General features: G+C 43.6%; 5 protein-coding genes across 8 annotated transcripts; 2 read left to right on the top strand and 3 right to left on the bottom strand.

Annotated features, from left to right (window-relative positions):
• The first annotated feature begins 821 nt into the window (after window positions 1-821).
• Window positions 822-2,819, top strand: LOC108142723 (charged multivesicular body protein 7). Its single transcript, XM_017266745.2, has 4 exons — window positions 822-1,382; window positions 1,547-1,766; window positions 1,827-2,036; window positions 2,271-2,819. The coding sequence occupies exons 1-4, from the start codon at window positions 912-914 to the stop codon at window positions 2,720-2,722; spliced, it is 1,353 nt and encodes a 450-aa protein (XP_017122234.1). The 5' UTR covers window positions 822-911; the 3' UTR covers window positions 2,723-2,819.
• Window positions 2,820-2,825: 6 nt separating this feature from the next.
• Window positions 2,826-9,483, bottom strand: LOC108142722 (rho-related BTB domain-containing protein 1). 3 transcript variants are annotated; one of them, XM_017266742.2, is made up of 13 exons: window positions 9,151-9,483; window positions 6,936-7,168; window positions 6,770-6,873; window positions 6,512-6,709; window positions 5,589-6,125; window positions 5,273-5,531; window positions 5,015-5,128; window positions 4,866-4,952; window positions 4,718-4,801; window positions 4,413-4,655; window positions 3,923-4,193; window positions 3,483-3,657; window positions 2,826-3,408 (listed from the first exon to the last, which is right to left on the bottom strand). In XM_017266742.2, the coding sequence occupies exons 2-12, from the start codon at window positions 7,113-7,115 to the stop codon at window positions 3,506-3,508; spliced, it is 2,229 nt and encodes a 742-aa protein (XP_017122231.1). In that variant the 5' UTR covers window positions 7,116-7,168; window positions 9,151-9,483; the 3' UTR covers window positions 2,826-3,408; window positions 3,483-3,505. The 3 variants fall into 3 exon arrangements, with proteins under 3 accessions (XP_017122231.1, XP_017122233.1, XP_017122232.1); XM_017266744.2 differs by having other exon boundaries at window positions 3,483-3,636; XM_017266743.2 differs by having other exon boundaries at window positions 5,610-6,125.
• A 576-nt stretch (window positions 9,484-10,059) lies between these two features.
• LOC108142696 (insulin-degrading enzyme) lies at window positions 10,060-14,222 on the top strand. 2 transcript variants are annotated; one of them, XM_017266705.2, is made up of 13 exons: window positions 10,060-10,304; window positions 10,365-10,499; window positions 10,563-10,697; window positions 10,753-11,023; window positions 11,081-11,309; window positions 11,364-11,566; window positions 11,656-11,741; window positions 11,800-12,259; window positions 12,318-12,668; window positions 12,731-12,962; window positions 13,029-13,528; window positions 13,591-13,800; window positions 13,862-14,222. In XM_017266705.2, the coding sequence occupies exons 1-13, from the start codon at window positions 10,249-10,251 to the stop codon at window positions 14,087-14,089; spliced, it is 3,096 nt and encodes a 1,031-aa protein (XP_017122194.1). In that variant the 5' UTR covers window positions 10,060-10,248; the 3' UTR covers window positions 14,090-14,222. The 2 variants fall into 2 exon arrangements, with proteins under 2 accessions (XP_017122194.1, XP_017122195.1); XM_017266706.2 differs by having other exon boundaries at window positions 10,060-10,499.
• LOC108142698 lies at window positions 14,137-15,682 on the bottom strand. The gene is made up of 3 exons (XM_017266708.2): window positions 15,142-15,682; window positions 14,605-15,081; window positions 14,137-14,542 (listed from the first exon to the last, which is right to left on the bottom strand). The coding sequence occupies exons 1-3, from the start codon at window positions 15,389-15,391 to the stop codon at window positions 14,196-14,198; spliced, it is 1,074 nt and encodes a 357-aa protein (XP_017122197.1). The 5' UTR covers window positions 15,392-15,682; the 3' UTR covers window positions 14,137-14,195.
• Window positions 15,683-15,688: 6 nt separating this feature from the next.
• LOC108142697 (protein inturned) lies at window positions 15,689-18,918 on the bottom strand. Its single transcript, XM_017266707.2, has one exon. It carries the CDS (start codon window positions 18,796-18,798, stop codon window positions 16,168-16,170), a length of 2,631 nt encoding a protein of 876 aa, XP_017122196.1. The 5' UTR covers window positions 18,799-18,918; the 3' UTR covers window positions 15,689-16,167.
• Between the last annotated feature and the right edge of the window lie 515 nt (window positions 18,919-19,433).

Genomic DNA, 19,433 nt, shown 5'->3' with positions numbered 1-19,433 from the left:
CGCCAGAAGTTGTTAAACTAGTAGCCTGAATTGGAACAGCTGATTCGAGATGGGAAGAAAGTTAATCGATATCCAAGTTATCGAAGAGGGCAGTGCTGGAAAGCGGTTTACAAGCATTTAATGTATAACGGATTACCGTTACGTTGTATATTACGTGATTTCAAAAGAGTTTTTTTAATAAACCTAATAAAAAGCGTCATATTATTTAAAAAAGCAAACCAATGTAATTTTGTTTTTAAAATTTTTTAAATGTCTTATTTTTATAATACGGAAGACCTCAAAGACTTCTTTCTAATCTTAACTAAGTCCATAAATAATTAATGTGTAACGTATTACTGTTACATGGTATATTAAATAATTTTAAAAAAGTTTTTTAATAAACCTATTCAAAATATCATTTTATTTAAAAATAAACAAAAAATGTAACCTTTTTTACAAAATATAAATGATACATTTTTATAATGGAAAGATCCCTAAAATCTTAATAACATAACTAAATTCCCACATGCAGTAAAGCTTGCTCAAAACTGTAAAGCCATTTTCTTTCAAATTGAAGGGTTGGAATCATTGTTTTGGTTACTTCCCGGAATAATTGATTATTTAATTTGGAACTAATATACCTATGCTAAAAATGTTACATTTATAACATTACATCCTGCATATAAGGGTATTTTATATTTATGATTGTCTTTTTTAAGCCAAATAATTACATTTTTGTAAATGCATTTCATACAATCACTGATCCTGAAAAAAAGATAAATTTAACTGCTTCTTTTGAACTTTATTTACAAGCTGTACAAATTTTGAATCATTTTGCAACACTACGAAACAGCTGACTAAGCACCCTAACAAAAACACAAGCACAAAAGACGCGCAATTCTTATGATCCAGGCAAAATTGAGGTTTTCAAGATGAGCCTGGCAAGCGGCGACAAGGAAAATGGAAAAGTCCAGTTTAGCTTCCCAGCGAGCTGGAAGGATAACGCTCTTATGCAGGTGCAGTTCGCTATGTTCCGATCACGACACCTGGACACCGAGGATTACGACGCAAAAATGAAATTCTGGAAGGATCTGATTGCAGAGTACCTAAAGTTCAGTGGAAGACCCATCTTCAGTCTGCGGGATCTGCAACTGCAGTTCATGCGTGGTGACCAACTACCCGCCTGTTTGGATACCGTGATTTCCGAGATGCAGCAGAGAAAACAGATCCGATCTCGCAGTGAATTCGAGCATGATCCGGCGGATTCCTGGGGCGGCTGGCTGGTCAACAGCCTGGTGAAGCGTCCCCTCTCATGGAGTTGGTCCAAGATCAAGCACAGCGTGGTGGCGGAGGATCTGGAGGCCTCTTCCTTAGTCGAGTGGATTCACCTTGATGTCTTAAACGTATGTATTGGTAGTACATAATATGGAGATAGCTATAGAATCGCTTTTAATAGATTTACATTTGAACTGTGGGAGAAGTGAAAGCTTTTTGGTAATATTGTTAATTGTTATTAAAATCTTTAAGAGTTATGTTTACAAAGTAAATAAACTTTATATTTTTACAGAACACTTGCGAACTGATCACCGAAAAAGTCTTACGGGAAAACAGCGGAAAACTCCTGCATTTCGATGCGTTCAAATCACTTTGTAAATCTCAAGAAGTTCGCATTTATTCAGATAAGGATTTATGTGTGTGTCTGTTGACCTTAAATGTTCGTCAAATTGTCGGTCTGGAATTTCAGATAGAAAAAGGGTTACGGCAAATTCATTTGGTCAAAATACCAAGTAAGTTTTGGCATTTATAAAGGCTATTATACGTTTATAAATTAATGTTCTTAATTTTAGAAAAACAGGGCGATGATCTTAATATCAGTCAGGAAGATCATGCCGTTCATAATCTTCAAAATACTCAGGCCCAGTTACTCAAGCAGTTGGAAGACCTGGAGGAAGAAATCAAGTTAAACGACGACAAAGCGCGTCAGTACTTAAAAGAAAACAAGCGGCAAATGGCCAAAACATATCTGCGGAAAAGGCATCTTCTAGAGAAGAATCATGGTAAAGACCATATACAAATTGTTTATTTTCTAAAATACTGTCTACTGTAAGCTAAAAGTAAGTCTTAAACGATAGAATTCTATTTGTTTTACTTACTTTTAGTTTATCATAAAGATGAGCTGATGACTCCTAAAGTCTAGCTTTAACCATCTCAGTTAGACGGTCTTTTAGTCAATGAATAATCCTCCTCCTTACTTGAGTTTTGTTAACCATTTATTCTGATTTTTTAATAAGAACGTCGCAGTATTGCCCTGCACAACATCGAGTCCCTTTTGTCCAGCGTGGATGAGGCACAAAACAGTGGCGTTGTGCTCGATGCCTACAAAATCGGTTCCAATACCTTAAAGAAAGTACTTTCGGATTCCGGCTTGAAGTACGACAACGTCGACGAAGTTCTGGCCGATGTGCGGGACACTCTAGATCAGCATCGGGAAGTCCAGGACGTGATGTCCAACAGCGTCGTGGAGGACGTTAGCCAAGAGGAGGATCAGCTCGAAAAGGAATTGCGCGAACTGTGTGGCGAATCATCGCCAGCGGTGTTCAGTCCACTCATTAAAAACAACGAAAAAGCGGAGGTTGTGATCACGGACGAGGAGATGATTGCCATGCTGCAAGCTCTAGAGGTTGAGGATGGTACCGTTTCTCAATCGAGTACCAGAACCGTAAAAGCCGTACAGGGGCTCTAAATTTACTTTCTTTTTGTTTTGTGCTGATATAAGTGGCATGTGAACTGTTTTGTTACGAAAGTTAATAAATTAATTGTAGCATTTTTAGTGAAAACAAGGAAGATTTGTTCGTAATTGCTTTATTCTATCATTCTGTACAAAATGCGTCCTTATCATAAAGTATTGCTTAGAGCTATGGCTAGACAAATGTTTCCGTAAGTAGGAATTCAAAAATATACATACATACATACATGTCTTAGGTAAAGGTACAAATATAAGGATATACACATGTCTGCGTCCTTGGAATCGTGCAGAACAGGTCGAGTGTACACCGATATATCGTAAGGCAATACAGCGAAATGCTTCGCATCGCCGAGGTGCATGTGCATACATACTCGTCTATGCTTTGCATTATATATAGGCGTATAAATATAAGAAATCCGAAGCACTTTGCAGTATGCTCCTTTGTTCTGGGTCGAGCTATGTTGGACTTATGTATTAGTAATCACTAAGGCAAATTTGCGCTCTATATATTGCGTAATGTCAAAAGCAGACGCGCCACTCCCCATCCCCATCCCCATCCCGCCCACGTCGAATCGTGTGTACTTGAGGTTTGTTATGTGTGGATTTGGAAAAGTATCAAAATACTTAAAATCGTACAGATGAAACAGATCAGGACCGGCAGGATCACAATGAAGCGCAGTGATCTGAAAGATGTCAATGCAGTCATCACAAATTAGTTAGTTAGTTAGTTATTTTTCCACCATAAAAGTTTACACACCTTCCTTGCCCGAGGGCTGGGTGTCAGAGATTCAGGTCCATGTCCGTCTCCAGATCGATGTGGTTGATCGAATTGCCGGCACTGTTGAAGATCTGATTATCGGCATTGCTGTTCTCCGTGGTTCCACTCACATCTCCGCTGCGCTTCGATTTACCTAACAGCCAGCAAGAGAATACTTTGACCAAATTTCGGACATTAATATTACGATGATGGCGTTGTCGTTGTAAATGAGCAAGGAAATCAAAAGGAAAAGGAAAACCATAACGAGACCCCTGACTACAAATACAAACCATGAATGTGGTACATACAATATCCTTTAGAGCTAGCATTGAAAGAAGTATTATCTGGCTGAAACTAAAACCTGATCTGAGATTGGGTCTGGGATGTCAAGTGTACTGGGATGTGGAGCAGATAATTCCATAAGAAGTAGCAACACTTACCGCCCGTGAAGCACAGACAACCCTCGTCATCGCTTGGAGACTCTCGCCTCGAAGTCTTCAGCTTCAACTCCTTGTTCAACTCGTTCAGGCAGCGCTGATAGTAGTCATAGTCCTTCAGATACCAAACTGGAGGCCAGCGGTGCTCCCGCAAGTACTCCTGATTATCCTGATGCAGCGCCTTCAGACCCTTCAGTGAGAACTTACAAATAAGGTTGTAATTGACGCACAGGTACGACATGCACCACTCGGCCAACTGATGTGCGTTGTGCAGCTGGAGATGAAATGTTGCATTAGTAAGGACTTTAAACTAATATTATACAAAAATTAAAAATCTTTATACGATTTTGAAATCGAACTTATATTTTAAAATGTCAAAGGTATTTAAGATTACTTTAACTGCATATTTAAATTGACTTTTAATTCAAAATTTGTAGTCTTGTACGGCAAATTTATTCTATAATTTATGTTTAAACAATTAATCTATGTATACCTTTACTGGTTCCAGCAACTTTAGACAGTGATCCACCGTTTCATTGGTTTCGTTCTGGGAAATCAGAGTGAGATCTTCGATAACGCGACACTCGACCAGGTTTAGCAGCCGCGGCAGGCAGAGTCGGTTGGCCAGCTCCAGGAGGTTGAGGCACTTGACGGCCGAGATTGGCGGAATCTGGTCGGTATACAGGTAGCACAGCAGCTTGTGGAATGTGTAAATTGTAACGCCTGGGAATACGATCTGGGGACAAAGGGATTTCAATTTAATATTGAAGGATTCGAGAAAGTGAGGACTCTTCCTACCACATTGGAATGCGCCTCGCGAAAGTCACCTAACAACATTGCGCGCATGACATCACAACGACCAACTAACACAGCGCGGTGTGCCTGCAAATCATCGAAGATACATAAGTTAAATAGATTGCATTGAATGGTGATTAAAATTATATACCTTCATTAAGCCGTCGTCCAATTCGAAGGTGACATCGCTAAAACAACCGTCACCAATGCAATGCCGTTCCATGCTTTCTTTGATGCGCTAAAGTACAATAGAGATAATGCTAATGACTGTTTGTTTATAGGAGTTATCAATGATCTTACAAGACAAATGTGCGGGTTTGGTTCATCGCTGGAGTTCTCCATAACTGTTTGAGGCCTGGAAAGTAGCTGAGTTAGTTGCGGCAGTTCTAACAGATCGGCAGCTTCTCTAATTTCCTGTAATCACAAATAATTAATACTCATTAAGCTTTAGACCAAAGTGCACACAATAAAATAGTTTGTAATAATCTTTTGACGTATGGATGTCTAGTTAGATTAGATTAGATTAAAATGTTTGCCAGAAGCAATGACGCATCCTACCTGCAGATTATTGCAATCCTTGTCAATGGTGCCAGTGTAAATAAATCTGAGGCACTGGTGCAAAGCTTGCGGGGAGATGAGTTTGCTGAGTGTGACAATCGTCTGCAGCCCGTTCACACCCCGCTGATTCTCCACGTGAACCAGACGAATGCTCTGCAGAACCGGGTGATGCAGCTCCCTGTACAGATCGTTGGACCGCTTGGACTCCATTAAAGGTAACGCCTGATAGCTGGAGCGCCGCTTCAAGTGTTCCCACATGCTGTCGAGTACAAATTGCTGAATGATTAGCTGATCAATACCAAGGGCCGATACCCACCGTTGTGTGCGTGATTCGTACCGGATGAGCGATTCAGTGTCGTCGTTAAAATCCGCTATGGTTGCTTCGCCGAACGTGGAGCTAACCATGCTAGACTCGCTGCTGCTCCGCCCGCCCATGTCGGTCAGCTCCGTGCTCAGCAGGCGCTGGAAGATGCTGGACGCAGCGGCCAGCATGAATCTGTGCACGGCGAACTTGGTGCCACCCGCCCCGACCAGGACGAGGTCGGTGTAGGCCTGCGACAGGAACATATTGTAGATGTCCTGCCTGTAGTGACCGACCATGACGGTGACCTCCGGTGGTGGCGGCTTTGGCGGCCGGAACGGCGCTTGCAACAGCGGCTTCTGCACCTTCTTCAGGTTCGTCATCCAGAAGCGCTGCTGTCGGCGCGCAATCAACGCGGATCGGATTGCATTTTCAAAGACCTCATTCACCCCGAAGTAGGTAAAGACGCTGGTCTCGTAGTAGGCCACCCCCAGCTCCTTGGCCACGGCACGTGCCTCATCCGGCATAACCAGGTCACTCTTCAATGCGGCTCTGTAAAAAAGATCATGCCAGTAATCAAATTTTAATTTAAATAATCACAGAGGTAAATTAACATTAACAACTCAATTAAAGCTATTCACTCAGTAAATTAACTGAAATAGATTATTATATCAAACAAAACAATCTAATGTAAATGTATGCATTACAATTTAATTAAATCACAAACACCTCAAATGTTATTGAATCACCGAATTCCCCTAAAAGCGGTTTTTCTCAGTTTGATAACATTGAATTAGCTCTTGAGTGTGCATTCATTAAGAAGTTAAAAATAGATTTCTACTTAAAGAATAATTGAATCAATAAGAAGAGCCACAAGATTTGCAATTAGAAAATAAAAACTGAGAGAAAACCGGCTGAAACCTGTTAGCTAAGCATACCGTACAAAGGTTCCCTTCTCGCCGAAATACGAAAGATAGTTCTCATCGCGGTACATATAGCGCAGGTCGTTCTTGCAGCCCACCAGAATGACGGGCACATCCGGACAGAAGCGGCGAATTTCCGGATACCACATCATCTTGCAGTTGCGCAGGGAAATCGGACTGGCAATGGAAAAGCATAGCAACACCACATCGGATCTGTTGGTCAAGGAGAAAACTATAGTTTCTTACATTGAAAGCGTTTGAATGGTAACAAACCTGCCATAGGCGAAACGGCGATCCTTGTCGTGGTCCCCAAATGTGTCCCAAAGGCGGAGTGAGACATTGACTCCATCCACCACCTCCCACGATCGCTCGAGTACCTTGAAATTGCGAAAGCGCGGAGTTAAAGGGATGGGTTTGCATGTTTTAAATGGCAACATACATCCTTATATATACGGTACTGATCGATGGCCCAGACGGTCGGCACATGTGTGGAAAGTAGCTGCGATAGGGAGACGTGTTTGTTGCAGGCTCTTGCGCAGATCAGTCGCGTTTTGCCCACAGCCGTGTCCCCCACTAGGACGCACTTCACCAACTCTTGATGCGGCTGCTCGTTGTCCATTTTTGGGTATGCACTTCGGCAATGATTCAAATGCCACGACTAGGTTATGGAATCTAGAATGGAAAATGTTGAATAATAGTTAATTATTTTTATAATTTACCAGTAAGAAAAAAGAGGGTTACAGTTTAAACTTAAATCTGCACTAATAATCAAAATTATAGTGGACAGGCAACAAATAGTTTGCCATAATATTAAACTACGTGAAATCACTGTCATCACTGTCAACGCCTTAAAATTAGCATGTTTTCTGTAAGAAAGACGACGGTTAGGGCAAAAGTCCTTACCTATTTATTTTGATGAATTTGATGCTTATCAAGTTAATTTGTTTTATCTTAGCTTTAACATGTTTTTGGAAATGGAAATGTTTTGTAAATGCTACAGCTACGGTGAACATTTAACGTAAATATGCATAACTGATCTACATTAACAAAACTAATGTTTAGACTGCAAACTTCTGTTTGTTTGTGTTTACTTTATCGCAGAAACTTAATGAGCTATTGCTAATCATAAAACTCGATGGCCAAGGCTCACATTTCTTTTATGGGAACTTTGGTATCATATACCGAGAAATCTATTGGACCCAGTTATCAGAAAATATCGCAGTAAATACATTGACCCGCGATCGTCACGGAGAAAGTGAAAACCAGTGCATCAGACACGGAGCGATAAGCTCTTTTGGTCTCTAATTGAACTTAATTGGTGGACTGCACTAAAAATATCTGCCTTCAGTCCTCAATGAGCACGCTTCTTCCTGTGTACGGCCCACGCTGCATGGGAATCCATTGTCCGATCTTCTCGACGAGCGGCAGTCTATTTTCGGAAGCGCTTCAATTCCAAAACGACAACAATACAATTGAAGACACTCTGAGAGGTCGGCCAATGTGATCGGTTTTTTCAAAAGGAGTGGGTCTCGAAACTTGTGGTCGACGCACATGGAAGGACGTTAACCCTACATATGTATATACATAGCCATTATTTTTCTCCAAACCGCCAATGAATTTATCTTTCTAATAGCAAAATAGATTTTAACGTAAATCTTTTTAATAATGGGATTATAACAAAAATTAGCACAACTTTTAACTTAGAAAAGGATCCTATCATCTTTGTTAGTTATTATTTATTTTAACACTTTATTATTTTTGTAAAAAATTTAATACCTTGTATTAGGGTTTGTTAGCTATTAAGTATTTTTTATGAACCGATTCTCCCGTTTTTAATTTTTAAAGCCTAAAGCCATGATTTGTTTTAAGATCTAGCAAAAAATGACGTTTTACGAAAAGTCTATATTAAATCCTTAACAAAAACATTGAATTTATAAAAATTGTTACTGAAAAGCGGAATTAAAAAGCCTGTTAAGACAGGTTTAAAAAAACCTTACCATTTAGATTAAAACTTTAGGGGATTGTTTCCTTAAAAAAAAAATCACAGGGTTTTAATTTTAGTTTTACATATGTATTTCCCCAAAATTGTAATTCTAATTTCCCATTAGCACACGAAAATTAAATAAATTTTTTGTAGAGGATCTAAGTAATTCATCATGCGAGGTGTGAAACTGGCATAGTAATTATGCATTAGGCATTCCGGTTCGCGAGAATTTCCAGAGCAGGCCAGCATATTAGCATAATTAACGTATGGCATATTGTAGCGGCAATCTTTGGGCTATTTTGCCATGTCTGGGAAGTCTCCTTTTTTCAATTTTGCCAGCTTATTGATTTTCTCGTGCCATTGCAAAACGGTCACAAACACCGTTACCAAAAACTAACACACACACAAAGGCACGGGGACTTAGGGAGGGGATCTTGAAGTTCCCACACTCCGCTAAACTTGGCCCATTTGGAGAATAAAAAAATAAGAAAAATCAGTCAATTTAAAACCAAATTTAACCTTTACGCAGCAGCCAACACTTGCACTTTTTGCACACACACACACACCCACACACACAAAGCTTTAGTGGGTAAACAATTTGATTAGAACTTAATTTGATTGCTGGTCAAATCGAAACGAGTGTATCTCCGCGGACGTAGAGCGTACTTACCTCTGGAATTATACGTATTACCCCGGACTATACGTATATTTGCCTCAATGTTCTTACTTTTGCGTATTGCACTTATCAACATCAACACGCACACCAGTGCACAGCATTTTACAACAATTTGCATTTATTTCTGCACCCACACATCAATAACGACGCAGTTTGCGGATTTGCACACACTTTACGGTTGGCGAAATGGCATCGCTGCAATTTGGCAAACGACTGCGGCGGATTAGCAAACGATTGTTTTTGCCAGTAGCACTATCAATAAAATAATAAAATGCAGTTACAGCCCGCAATTCTTCTACGCGCTTTGACGGTAGCAGGCCAGTGTTGGACAACTGCGGAGGTTGGTTGGTTGGCGTTGCCAGATATTCGAAGAACGGGAATTCACGGGATATTTATGTTTATAACGCTTAATTTTAGGGTTGTTGTAACGTTTGTTTTTCGGACCATTTGTGGCAAAACTTAATAATAAATAAATTAAGATAAAACACTCTGAAATTTATTTTGTAATATTGATTGTAATGTAATTTTATTTATTCATTTAAATTCAGGTTCAAGGTATACACAAGATATATTAAAATTTGAACACGCATTTATAAGTAAAATATTCAGTACTTACATTAAATGCAAAAAGTTAGAATGAAAAATAATAATAAAATACAAAAAATGTAACAGTTTGTTAAATATTAATGTAAAATATCAAATTACATATAAAAAATCTTAGGTAAATTAATAAACTCTTTTACTTAGAAATCAAAACCAAAAATTTAAAAAAATTACCTTTTCTTAAATTTAATTCGAAATTCGGTTTAGAACTGGGAACACCGCTTCGGAACTACTGCTAAAGCAATGATATGGCAACGCTTGGCACTTGTGTTCTTTTTCTGAACCTTGGCAACCCTGCGAACAGATGATTATTCGTATTGTAGTTGTTGCGAAACGAGAGGAGTTTATCTTTTGGCAAAAGAAAGTCTAAAATTGATTAAACGCGGAAACATCCGGCACAAAAACTTACTTCGCCCACTCCAGAAATTTCGAACGTAGGGGCGCTACGTGAAGCCGGAGTTCCGACGTTACTTCTATTTCACAAACTCAATGTATCTTACGTGCAGAAAATCGATTTTTGCCTTAACAGCGGTTTTTGGTCGACGGTTGGCAGCAATAAATAACATTTTCGCCAGCGGATCCGACTAAAACCTTATTTCGCATAGGTCAAGTGCGTTGAGGACCAGCATAGTAGTATCACATCGATCGATCAGTAGCCTGAACAAACCCAAAATGACCATTGCCGAGGGTTCGCAAAAGTCCGCGACCAGGAAGCCCGACAACATGGAGCCCATTCTGAGGTATGTAATTGCTGTGTCATTTGTATTGAAGATGATCTAATGGCTAAGATTTGTGTGCCACAGGTTAAACAACATTGAAAAGTCGCAACAGGACACACGTGACTACCGAGGATTGCAGCTGGAAAACGGCCTGAAGGTCCTGCTGATCAGCGATCCCAACACAGATGTCTCGGCGGCAGCTTTGTCCGTGCAAGTGGGGTAATTTGAACCAAATTACATTTGAAAACTTCTCTAATAAATTAAACCCTTGCAGCCACATGTCCGATCCCACGAGCCTGCCCGGTTTGGCACATTTCTGCGAGCACATGCTCTTCCTGGGCACCGAGAAGTATCCGCACGAGAATGGCTACACCACATACCTCTCGCAAAGCGGTGGAAGCAGCAACGCCGCCACCTATCCCCTGATGACCAAGTACCACTTCCACGTGGCACCGGATAAGTTGGATGGAGCCCTGGATCGCTTTGCCCAGTTCTTCATTGCCCCTTTGTTCACGCCCAGCGCCACGGAAAGGGAAATTAATGCGGTAAACACAGTAGGCTTGGTATTATCTTTCACAGAACTATAAACTAAAGAATTCCAGGTTAATTCGGAGCATGAGAAGAACTTGCCCAGCGACTTGTGGCGTATCAAACAGGTGAACCGGCACCTTGCCAAGCCAGATCATGCCTACAGCAAGTTTGGCAGCGGCAACAAGACCACGCTCTCGGAAATACCCAAGTCTAAGAACATTGATGTACGGGACGAGCTGCTCAAGTTCCACAAGAAGTGGTACTCCGCCAACATCATGTGCCTGGCTGTCATTGGCAAAGGTTGGTTTTATTCTAGTAGTTTTCATTTAGTTACTAATCAGTCTTACTAAACAGAATCGCTGGACGAACTTGAGGGCATGGTCTTGGAGAAATTCTCCGAAATCGAGAACAAAAACGTTGATGTTCCCGATTGGCCACGTCACCCGTATGCTGATGAGCGCTACGGACAAAAGGTGAAAATAGTGCCTATTAAAGACATCCGATCGCTGACAATAAGCTTTACCACAGACGATTTGACCCAGTACTACAAGTCGGGCGTAAGTTTAAGGTACCACTGCGATGTGGCTACGAAACAATCTGAGGATTTCTCTGTATTAAGTCCACTGAAACTCTTGTTTAATTATAGCCCGATAACTATTTGACACACCTCATCGGTCATGAGGGCAAGGGAAGCATTTTATCCGAACTGCGACGACTGGGCTGGTGCAATGAGTAAGTTTATATGAATTAAGTACCTGATTCATAGTTAACATCCCTTACTTTTTTGCAGTCTTATGGCCGGACATCAGAACACGCAAAACGGTTTTGGCTTTTTCGACATTGTGGTCGACCTGACACAGGAGGGCTTGGAGCACGTGGATGACATTGTGAAGATCGTGTTTCAGTATTTGGGAATGCTGCGCGAAGAGGGTCCCAAAAAGTGGATCTTCGACGAGTGCGTGAAACTTAACGAAATGAGATTCCGGTTTAAGGAAAAGGAACAGCCGGAGAGTTTGGTCACGCATGCCGTTTCGTCCATGCAGATATTCCCCCTGGAGGAGGTACTTATCGCTCCATATATGAGCAACGAATGGCGTCCGGATCTGATTAAAAGTTTATTGGACGAGCTTGTTCCCGCCAAGAGTCGCATCGTAATGGTGAGTCAGAGTTATGAGCAGGATTGCAATCAAGCGGAGCCGTACTACAAAACCAAGTACGGCGTGGAACGCGTGAACAAGGACACGGTGGAAGTAAGTATTATCATAGTAAGTATTTAGTCATAAAATAACAAAATCGAAATATTTTTAGAGCTGGGAGACATGTGATCTTAACGAGAACCTTAAATTGGCCCTGCCAAACAGTTTCATACCCACGAACTTTGACATTTCCGAGGTTCCTGCCGATGCTCCCAAACATCCAACGATCATTATGGATACGCCCATTTTACGGGTGTGGCACAAACAGGACAATCAGTTCAATAAACCGAAGGCTTGCATGACGTTCGACATGTCCAATCCGATTGCCTATCTGGATCCCCTCAATTGCAATCTTAACCATATGATGGTGATGCTGCTCAAGGATCAGCTCAACGAATACTTGTACGATGCGGAGCTGGCCAGCCTTAAACTCAGTGTGATGGGCAAGACATGTGGCATTGATGTGAGTTTAACCAAAACAAGAGAAATGTCAACTGTTTTAATTTAAAACTCCCTCGTTTTCAGTTCACCATTAGAGGATTCAGTGACAAGCAGGTTGTGCTTCTGGAAAAGCTCTTAGATCACCTCTTTGACTTCTCCATCGACGAGAAACGATTCGACATCCTGAAGGAGGAATACGTACGTTCACTGAAAAACTTTAAGGCTGAGCAACCCTATCAGCATTCCATCTACTATTTAGCTCTGTTGTTAACTGAAAATGCCTGGGCGAATGTGGAGCTCTTGGACGCCATGGAACGTAAGTAGTACTTGTAGCTTGTATTACTCTTGTTAAATTTGTTGGCTAATATAATTTATTTTAAAGTCGTTACCTACGATCGAGTGTTGAACTTTGCTAAGGAGTTTTTCCAACGGCTGCACACGGAGTGCTTCATTTTTGGCAATGTGACCAAGCAACAGGCTACGGACATCGCGGGACGAGTTAACAACCGCCTGGAGGCTACCAATGCGTCAAAACTTCCCATTCTGGCACGGCAAATGCTAAAGAAGCGGGAGTATAAGCTGCTTGCTGGCGACAGCTACCTATTCGAAAAGGAAAACGAGTTCCACAAAAGCTCATGCACACAGCTCTACCTGCAGTGCGGCGCACAAACGGATCACACAAATATAATGGTGAACCTGGTTTCCCAGGTGCTCTCCGAACCTTGCTACGACTGTCTGCGCACAAAGGAACAACTGGGCTACATTGTGTTTAGTGGCGTGCGTAAGGTGAATGGAGCTAATGGCATTCGCATCATTGTGCAGTCAGCAAAGCATCCGTCCTTCGTCGAGGATCGCATCGAGAACTTTCTGCAAACTTATCTGGTAATAAACCAAAATCCATCATCTATTGCACGTACCATATTACTTACTTCACTTGTTTTTAGCAAGTAATTGAGGATATGCCCTTGGATGAATTCGAGCGACACAAGGAGGCTTTGGCGGTGAAGAAGCTGGAAAAGCCGAAGACTATTTTCCAGCAATTCAGCCAGTTCTATGGCGAAATAGCCATGCAGACGTACCACTTCGAAAGGGAAGAGGCTGAGGTGGCCATCCTGCGTAAGATCAGCAAGGCCGATTTTGTAGAGTACTTCAAGGTGCGGAAATATACACTAGCCGGTGTCAAAGCTGCCCTATCTAACCCCCTTTGATTCACAGAAATTCATCGCAAAGGATGGCGATGAGCGACGCGTTCTGTCCGTTCACATTGTGTCCCAGCAAACCGACGAGAATGCCACGACCGAGGCAGAGCCACTGGAGATCACGAACATGGAGCGTCACAAGCCTATTAGCGATATTGTGACCTTCAAGTCGTGCAAGGAGCTGTACCCCATTGCACTGCCATTCCTCGACATCAAGGCCAAGGGAGCTCGCAGCAAGCTTTAAAGTGGAGCAGGGATATGAATGAAGCAGGTCTTTTAAATAGCACATGGTTTTGGTCTCTCTTTGTTTTTAATAGCCCAACCCCGGGATACAAACGTTGTTCTGTCATTCACAAATATAAAAGAATCTGTATCAACAGAGCGTTTTGCTTGATGAACGTGCTGCCCAATAGTACGCTGTTCGGAATGGAGAAGCCCATGTCCAGTTTGTTGAGCGCCTGTGAGCTGAGGTCCTGTGTCCTTCGGTGCAGGTGGTTCTGATCCAGTATGGAGATCTTATGCTTCAGCGCCACATCCTCGTTCCACTTGGCATTCTGAAAGATTCCGTCCATTTCCAGCAATATGTTGTTGCTTTGGCCAGGTTTCGACTGCGGGTTAAAGATGCCGTAACCCAGTTGCAAGTTCAGCAGCTCCCGATTCATGTGATGGAAGGTACACTTGAGTTGCAGTGATTTTCCTGAAAAAAAGGTAAGGTTAAATTAGAGTGGGGATATATATTGCAACTTGAATTTATCTTACCTTTAAAGCTAAATATTGGGCTACTGACGGTGGCCAATTTGGGGGCTTTGATAAGCTCCGTAACGTTCTCCAGCTTCCAGTAGTAGGTGAACAGTTTTACATCCTGATTGGCCAGCACGGTATTATTGAACTTGTCGACTTCATCTTCACGAGCTCCCAGATCCGAGTTCCCATTCGTCTCTAAATTCTTTAGAGTGGGCACCTTTTTAGCGCCAAAGTCTGGGGCAACCTCGTTTTCCTCAGTTTTAAAATTAGTTGAATTGGTTAAACGCTTTGCAGGATCTACCGACTTGAAGTGGGGCAGAGCAGAGGGATTCGATGGATTGATGGGTGGAAGTGGAGTGGGCACAGGTGTTGGCATTGCGGTGTTAACTTTCAGACCGTTTGCCTTGGCCAAATGCACCAAAATCAGTTTCATGACACGCAGCTCCTCGTAAAGTTTGTTCTCCAGGTTCCTAAATGCCATGTTCATTTCATCTGAACCGAAAATTCTAGTTGATTTTTAAGAAGAAAAGGTAAATAGATAACTTGACTCACCTGATCCACAGACTCCTTTGAGGGTTTTTGTGGTGACAGCCTCGGCAGATGCTTTCACCTCCCCCGCAGTCACAGTGCACACAGCTTTTTGCACCTCGCTGGGCAGTTTTGGAAGCCTTTCGGTATCCGATGGATTGCTAGTGATGTTGAGTAGTCCTCTGTCGGTTTCCTCCTCCAATCCCATGACCGTTGAGCAGAGAACCAGGCAGAAAATCCATCTAATCGACCTCTTGTCCATTGCAAGCAGCATTCAGCTATGTTATGTTATTTTTCTTGAAACACGCAACACGCAACACTCAAACACAACTGTCGATCGCAATATTGTATTTTGAGAAATTGGCAAAGGCTGATTATTTGGGCAGCACCACCTTGAGCCGCTGGTGCACGTGGATTTCATTTCTTTCTCGGTGTGTCTCTTGTGTGCTGGTGCGTGGAACTACTTTTAGATTGGGTCCCTCCCACCGAACTCTAAAAATAGTGACCATTTTTGATCGTTTCTCTAGTATAAAATATGAATGAATGAAACACATTCGCACAAAAAATTTATTCTCAGCGGTGTAACAGAAATATAGAATTTTTGTGAGAGTTTTTGCCTTACTTGCAGTTTTAAAGGAAAAGACAATAATAAAAATAAAGTTTTTTTCGGCTCAAAAAATATTTATCTTATAATTTAAATTGTTTCTTAAATCAACTGATTAAGAATTGGAATGTTTTAAATATAATCAAGTAGATCAAAACCATTTTCTAAAGCTTTTGCTATTATAAATCACTTAAAAACAATTGTTTTTTTGTATTTTCTAAATAAAGACAAATTTAAAAATAGGAATAAATGAATTTAAAAAAATGTCTACTTTAAAATTTGCCCGCTACTTTCTTTGAATTGTATTAAATAAAGCTGCAGTCTAATTAAGGATTTATATATTAGGGGTGGTCGTTCAATTTTAAATACGTTGCACATTCCGGGTATTTCTTAGGGAACTAAAATAAATAAATATTTTGAATTCCAACCAAATTGAAATTGAACCCTTATCCCATGGAGAAAAAGGACAATCGGAAGGCCATTTCCACAATGTTTTGGGGAACATCGGAGCGGTGGCAGACGTAGACTTCCTTGGCTGGTGATTGGAACAGGCGACCGACCACCACGAAGCGACTGCTCCTCGGGGATGCGGTTTGACCCTCCGGCTTGGGCTGCACACTGGCCTCCAGGGTAAGGCCGTGCTCCTTGACCAGCGACACTGCATGGCTGCTGTGGCCATTGGAGCTCGTTGATGTCCTCGAGGATTCGGTGAGCTGGCGGCGATAGTGTTTCGATTTCTCCAGCACGGCGTGGATTATGTGACAGGCCTGGCGGATCTCCGAGAGGAGGGAGGAACTCTCGGAAGTGTCGGTGAATGGAGCAAAGAGCGACCCATTGGCTATGTCGATGTAGACGTAGTGCAGCACACAGTTCTTCCAGCCGGCGGAGATTTTCACCGGCACCACGTTGTTGATCTCCTTCCACATGGACTCCGTCATCTGGCTCTGATTGTGGCTCTCGCCCCCCAGATTCAGTCCGTAGTGCAGTGGATGCTGCACGGCAAAGTTCTCCCAGTCGGAGCCGCTGTCCGAATCCTCGCCAGCGCCATGGATGGGCGTCAGTCTTCGGCGCGATGAGTCGTCCTCGCTGGGAGTCAAACTGTGTATGGAGGATCCACCCAAAGACGAGCAGAGTTGGGCCTCCTCCTCCACCGAGGGACTGAGTACGGTTAGTTTCTGCTTGAGGAACGACTCCAGCCGGCTATTGGGCTCCTTCTCCTGATCCCTGCCGTCCGCCGCCGCCGTCGCCGTGGCCTCCAGCACCTCGGGCCTCTTGTTGGACACGGACCAGAACATGGCCAGCGACTCGATGCCGCACTGCACCAGGTGGTCCAGCGTCTCCTGGATCTCCTCGATGTAGAAGAGCGACGGACCCACCACCGCATCCGGCGCCATGTCCGGCGCATCGAAGATCTTCAGGATGACAGCCAGGCTGAGGTGATTGCGCGTGCAGATGGTTAGGAAGTAGCGACCAGTGGCACTGGGCAGGACAATCTCCTCCCACACATACATCTCGCGCACTCGGATCCCCGGAGCAGCGCCCAGCAGGTCGAAGATGCCGCGACAGCGCAGGAAACCCTCCACACTGACCCTCACCTCCGGCGGCAGCAGGCTGGCCACCAGGAATCCATCGTAGTACAGGGCACTGCCGTAGATGAAGAACTCCCGGTGGGTGGTCAGCGGTTCGTCGTTCCAATTGCGATAGTCCATGGCCTCCATTTCGCTCAGTGCATCGAAGATGCGCAGCTGGGCCTCCTTGGGCAGCGGCAGGCTTCGCGACTGTCCCAGCAGCTCCTCGAACCGGATGACCCCGCGACACCTGGCCAGCAGGCGGATCCGCTGGATCTCACAAAAGTTCCTCAAAAACAACTTAAGCGCCGATCCGCCGTTCACTTCCGTTCCGCCCTCCGCCTCGCTGAAGGATTCCAGGACCAGACCAGGCAGCGAGAAGCGTATGTAGCCTATGAGCTCGTCCGACCGCAGACTGCATTCCGCCGCACTGCACAGTGCTCCGGCGTAGGCGAACAGCACCAGGAAGCCGTTGAGCCGGCGATAGTTGACCTGGTACTGCACCTGCTCCACCAGCAATCGCGAACTCAGCGGCTGGGTGTGCAGCTCACTGAGGACGGCGTGCAGAGTGAGGAAACTGCCGCGCGCTTTGAACAGGAAGTTGTCCGGCGTCTCTGGGTAGTAGTACAGCGAGTCCTGTTGCTGCTCGTGCTGATAGCACTCCGGTGGCAGGAGAAGCATGGCAAAGGGCAGGGCCGGCATGTCCGGCGGATTGCCCTCGGCCATAAGCATTTGCTCGAACCTCGCCGTGAACATGGCAAAGTTTTCCACCTTGCAGACCTGCTCCTCCGGCTGGTTGTCCTTGTAGGCGGCGTCCGTGGCGTTGGCTGCACTGGCCGATCCGCAGGACTGAAAGCCCAGACACACCTGGGTGGGCTCCACGAACTGCTGCAGCAGTTCGTCCACATTGCTGGCATACAACTCGATGCCATTGAGGGACCTGAACCAATCCCCCCGCTTGATGCCATGCTGCAGGGCACTCAGATCGTGCACAAAGCCATCGACCATCAGGCATTCCGGCTGATCCGCAAACGGCAGCACCCGGAAGCCCAGGATCGACTCCACCGCCGTGGAGCGTCGTCCGAAACGGTAGCGATCGGCGGCCGTTATGACCAGCTCCAGTTTCTTGGGATCGGGGGCAACCGTCTTGAACTGTGAGAATCGGAACTCTTGCGGCTCCGCCTGCGAATCTAACTGACTCTGGCCGTGCGACTGGTTTTGGTTGTGACTCTGATTCTGACTCTGACTCTGACTCTGATTTTGATTGCCACTGCGACGCGACGACTTCTTTCCCAGGCGCAGCGAACGGCGCATGAATTCCACCCGCCGCTCCGCTGCTCCAGCAGACTTCTCCTCGTTTCTCACATACTCCATGTAGAAGAGACTGCCGTCGGCGGCCACGTACTCCTCCCAGTTGGCCAGGTCGCTGCCGTCGCTGTACGAGTTGCTCAGCGAGGAGTTGGAGCTGGAGAAGGCCTCGGAGGCCAAACTGCCCGGCGATTTGCGCATTGTGCACCGCGGATGCGTATAAATGCTTCACTTAACTTTGGACACAAATCGCCAATGAACTCTAGTTTCTGCCGCCGCAAGACACCGCCTCAGTTGAGCTCTGGATGTCGACTGAACTCAGTTGAGATCCGATCTCGGCACTCAAAACCTGTTTCCAATTGAGCTCACTGGATGGGTGGTAAGTACCCACTCCACTCAAATTCCAGCGGGAAACAATCTACTCTCTTTTCCAACACGTTCTTTATTTGCTGGGGGAAACTCAAAACTCACCACACCTTTTGTGCTAATAAAACATCTTTCCTTTAAAAAACAAATTCCAAATTTAAAGAAAAATTTATGTGATTTTATGCCTTTTTTATGTTATGTTATAGTTGTCCTGAAGTTGGTTTCTGAAGTGCATCAGAAATATAACGAAAAACAATAAGAAACTTATTTTTTTATATTTTTTAACACACAAACCCTTGATTGCAGCAAAACATTAAAATTATAAACAGAAAGTTCCCCAACAAAGTAAGAAACATTTCGAAAATTCTTGATATTTTACATGTATTTCTTATGCTGACAAATAATTTTACAACCAATTATTGTCACAAAATAAAATACTTTTATGTTATACTCTGTGAGAATAAGGTGAA

Source organism: Drosophila elegans, unplaced genomic scaffold (genome assembly GCF_018152505.1).
Source record: "Drosophila elegans isolate 14027-0461.03 unplaced genomic scaffold, ASM1815250v1 contig_208, whole genome shotgun sequence".
Lineage (NCBI taxonomy): Eukaryota > Metazoa > Arthropoda > Insecta > Diptera > Drosophilidae > Drosophila > Drosophila elegans.
The sequence above is the reverse complement of the archived record's forward strand: the minus strand, read 5'-3'. Positions and strand labels throughout refer to the sequence as shown.

Bases quoted from the DNA above. Each gene is read 5' to 3' on its own strand.
- LOC108142723 (XM_017266745.2), top strand. From the start codon at position 912: ATGAGCCTGGCAAGCGGCGACAAGGAAAATGGAAAAGTCCAGTTTAGC. The intron at 1,767-1,826 runs GTAAGTTTTGGC...TCTTAATTTTAG, and splicing joins TCATTTGGTCAAAATACCAA to AAAAACAGGGCGATGATCTT. The intron at 2,037-2,270 runs GTAAAGACCATA...TTTTTTAATAAG, and splicing joins TCTTCTAGAGAAGAATCATG to AACGTCGCAGTATTGCCCTG.
- LOC108142722 (XM_017266742.2), bottom strand. From the start codon at position 7,115: ATGGACAACGAGCAGCCGCATCAAGAGTTGGTGAAGTGCGTCCTAGTG. The intron at 6,874-6,935 runs GTATGTTGCCAT...CGCAATTTCAAG, and splicing joins AGTACCGTATATATAAGGAT to GTACTCGAGCGATCGTGGGA. The intron at 4,194-4,412 runs GTATACATAGAT...TTTCATCTCCAG, and splicing joins AGTTGCTGGAACCAGTAAAG to CTGCACAACGCACATCAGTT.
- LOC108142696 (XM_017266705.2), top strand. From the start codon at position 10,249: ATGTATCTTACGTGCAGAAAATCGATTTTTGCCTTAACAGCGGTTTTT. The intron at 10,305-10,364 runs GTTGGCAGCAAT...TATTTCGCATAG, and splicing joins ACAGCGGTTTTTGGTCGACG to GTCAAGTGCGTTGAGGACCA. The intron at 11,310-11,363 runs GTTGGTTTTATT...CTTACTAAACAG, and splicing joins CCTGGCTGTCATTGGCAAAG to AATCGCTGGACGAACTTGAG.
- LOC108142698 (XM_017266708.2), bottom strand. From the start codon at position 15,391: ATGCTGCTTGCAATGGACAAGAGGTCGATTAGATGGATTTTCTGCCTG. The intron at 15,082-15,141 runs GTGAGTCAAGTT...TTTTCGGTTCAG, and splicing joins CAAAGGAGTCTGTGGATCAG to ATGAAATGAACATGGCATTT. The intron at 14,543-14,604 runs GTAAGATAAATT...CCTTTTTTTCAG, and splicing joins CCCAATATTTAGCTTTAAAG to GAAAATCACTGCAACTCAAG.
- LOC108142697 (XM_017266707.2), bottom strand. From the start codon at position 18,798: ATGCGCAAATCGCCGGGCAGTTTGGCCTCCGAGGCCTTCTCCAGCTCC.